This window comes from Humulus lupulus, chromosome 8, assembly GCF_963169125.1.
Source record: "Humulus lupulus chromosome 8, drHumLupu1.1, whole genome shotgun sequence".
In the NCBI taxonomy this organism is placed as follows: Eukaryota; Viridiplantae; Streptophyta; class Magnoliopsida; order Rosales; family Cannabaceae; genus Humulus; species Humulus lupulus.
Window position 1 is genome coordinate 40,561,799 of NC_084800.1, and position 3,112 is coordinate 40,564,910.

The window sequence follows — 3,112 nt, forward strand, 5'->3', positions numbered from 1 at the left end:
TTAGGAAGGTGTAATGTTATTATTTTATTTTTTTAATAATTAAATATAATAAAATTCAATAAAACTATACTTACATATTTATATTAATAAAAAAATCCATTCAATTAAGCACATTTTTTTAAAGTAATAATGACATTATTTCTTTCTATAAAATTTTTGTATATTGAGTATTAATAATTAGAATTTTATTATTATTTAAATGTTTAATTTGTAAATAAGGGTAATTTAGTAAATTTCTTTTAATTCAAATAATAAAATAGTATTTTGGTATATAATAAAAATTAATGTTACGAAAGGTTAGTGATTTGATAAAAAAAATTAATTTAGTCAAAATAATACTAATTATATTCTATTCCATAATATATCAAACATAATAATCATTATTCAATAACTCATTTTAAAGTCTCTTACAAAAAATAAAAAAAAAATCAATTCCTATTATTGCCATTGACATTACCATTCTATTTTTATTTTATTACCAAATGCCACCTAAGCTCTCATATTATAAAGGCAAAATAATTATCAATCTGATTAGACTTAGAATAATATATAAGATGACCCGGTTAATAAGTACCCAAATAACAACATCATTGATCCCGCAAATTTATATAATCTTCAAATGTGTTGGCTTATATAAAATACTTAAGGAACTGTACAAGATTTTTCTGTTCTATCCTAGCTAGAGAAAATACATCATATCATAGTTCTTCTGCTTTATTATAATTTTACAACAAAAGCACTTCTCTCAAAAAGTACAAAACGAAGACTAAACATGCTTATAATCTGCAGGGAAATTTTCTGAATATGATCACATATATACGTACATAAGTATAACTGAAATGTTATGGGCCTATCATAAACTCGAAGGAATTTGAGGCCATTCTAGCTATATAATATTTTTGTCGCTTTGAAAGTACGTAACATTCCTATCAACAAAATCTCCGTTCCCAATCCAAATCTATACAACTTATATATGATAAACTATATAAAAATATTTAACAAAGTATAGTTTTATATATCTATATCTCTACGTATATAAATATACCTGGTAATTCAAAGACCTTGAGGGTGGGTACGTATGATTTCCCTCAAGATGAAATGAATAATGATCAGCGGAGCCGCCGCACGTAATGGCGCGCGCAGCAGCAGCCACTAGCTAGTACTAATTAATGTTAATTTCATTGTAAAATGAACTATATATATATATGAAGTAATAAATTATGAATACCAATTCATTCCAGGCAATTGATAAGGTCCCCGGAAAAGCCCATCAGACCCCCCCAAAGCTCCGAGCATTGTCTGTTGGTGCAACGACGACGTTTGGTTCGGGAGCTGGCTAAGCAGTGAGGCTATCGAATTCGAGTGATTTCCTTCTCCCATCGTTGTCGTCGTCGTCGCGGCCGTACAACTATCATCCAGGTGCAGTCTTTTGCTGGAGGAGGAAGAAGAGGGCCCAGCACCAGCGGCAGCCGCTGCTTCTTCATCGTCAACAATCTCGTTGGGCCAGTAAAGACCCTGGATGAGTGAGCGTTTGATCGACATAGTAGACGAAGGTGGCAAGAGCAGTGAAGCCGTGTTAGTAGTATTTGTTGTATTGCTAATATTGGCTTGATCATTGCTTAGCATTCCATCGAACAGGTTGTGGTCATTTTCGCTCAACGCCCCATAGCTTAGTAGTGTCGCCGCCTTTGGTAGTAGTAGTTGCAGCTTTCCATTATGTGGGCCCATCGGATGAGGTACTGGAATATTATTATTATTATTATGACTGTGGTTGTGATTGTGATTATAATTATTATGGCTGTTCATTGGGCCCAACAACTCTTCCATCGCTTCTTGATCCCTCTCGTGATCCATGACTGCCCTATTCGTGTTGTTCTTCTTGTAGATTCGACACAGTACCCAATCATCAAGCTATGTTACAACAGAAAACAGTAGGTATATCGATCCTCAGAAAAATATCAAGAAAATTTAACCCAAAAATAAAAATGAATTAACAAGCAAATAATAAATAATTACTCTGAGAGAGTTCTTCTTGTTGCCCAAATCGCAACCTGGAGGAGGCTTGTTAATGGCTTTGTTTTCAGCGAGTCTGTACTCGTGCATAATCCAATTGGTTTTAATGCCCTTTGGAGGTTTTCCACCATAGAATACGAGAGCCTTTTTAACGCCGACCTTCTGAGATCCCCCGGAAGTTAGTACCGGCTTATCCGTGCCGGTTGCCTTCCAGTACCCGGACGTCGCAGCCCGGTTCGGCCTAGCTCCGTTCGGATACTTCCGATCTCGTGGACTGAAAAAATACCACTCTTGTTCTCCAAACGTCGCCTTAGCTTTAGAAATTCAAAAAGTAAAATCGAAAAAAATCACACAAGCTAACAATTAAATGAAAAACTATAATTCAAATTCGAATTTATTGTGTACGATTTTAATTGAATACCTGGAAGCTCCCATGGATCAAACTTGTAGAGATCGACTTCGGCGATTATAGAAACGGGGAGGGGAGCTGAGGCAACCTTCTTCTTGAGGTAGTGAACCACGAGCTCCTCGTCGGTCGGATGAAACCGGAACCCTGGCGGGAGGCTGGGCTGGTGATTCTGTAATTGCTGGGAGCCGGCGGAGGAGTCGGTGCTCTCCATGGGAGAGGTGTAAGTTCACGTAAGAAACCCTAGCTATCAGCAGCAGAGTCTGATCTCTTCAGTGACGACTTTAGGGTTTTCAGGGAAGAAAGAAAGAAATAAGAACGTAAAATTAGAAAGAGATCAAAAAATTTGTATGGAGATGGCGAAGGCCTTGTTTTTTAAAATAAAAATTTATGGTGGTGGGAAAAGTACTAAAATGAGATTTTCTTTTGTTTTGGGGGCTGCACACTGCACAGGGGTAGTTATTTACTACAACGAGGTTTTTTATAAAGTAAAGTTGGGTAACCAATAGGACCTAAGTGATGGGCTAAGTAGTAAATTAAAGATTGTCTAAATTACGAAATAAGCCAAGCGTTTAGGGGTGTAATGGGAAAAGGGTAGAGGTAGTTAGGAAGATAGGAACGGGTGGGGCGCAGGCGATGGGTTCCTGACCAGGACGTGAACTGGAATGTGGGCCGTCGATACGTGTAATTCCC

At 36.8% G+C, this 3,112-nt stretch overlaps 1 protein-coding gene across 1 annotated transcript; it reads right to left on the reverse strand.

Moving 5' to 3' along the window:
* Positions 1-579: 579 nt before the first annotated feature.
* On the reverse strand, positions 580-2,869 carry LOC133796932 (NAC transcription factor 56-like). Its single transcript, XM_062234636.1, has 3 exons — positions 2,435-2,869; positions 2,017-2,327; positions 580-1,911 (listed from the first exon to the last, which is right to left on the reverse strand). The coding sequence occupies exons 1-3, from the start codon at positions 2,631-2,633 to the stop codon at positions 1,219-1,221; spliced, it is 1,203 nt and encodes a 400-aa protein (XP_062090620.1). The 5' UTR covers positions 2,634-2,869; the 3' UTR covers positions 580-1,218.
* Between the last annotated feature and the right edge of the window lie 243 nt (positions 2,870-3,112).

Bases quoted from the DNA above. Each gene is read 5' to 3' on its own strand.
- LOC133796932 (XM_062234636.1), bottom strand. From the start codon at position 2,633: ATGGAGAGCACCGACTCCTCCGCCGGCTCCCAGCAATTACAGAATCAC. The intron at 2,328-2,434 runs GTATTCAATTAA...GAATTTCTAAAG, and splicing joins TGATCCATGGGAGCTTCCAG to CTAAGGCGACGTTTGGAGAA. The intron at 1,912-2,016 runs GTAATTATTTAT...GTTGTAACATAG, and splicing joins ACAAGAAGAACTCTCTCAGA to CTTGATGATTGGGTACTGTG.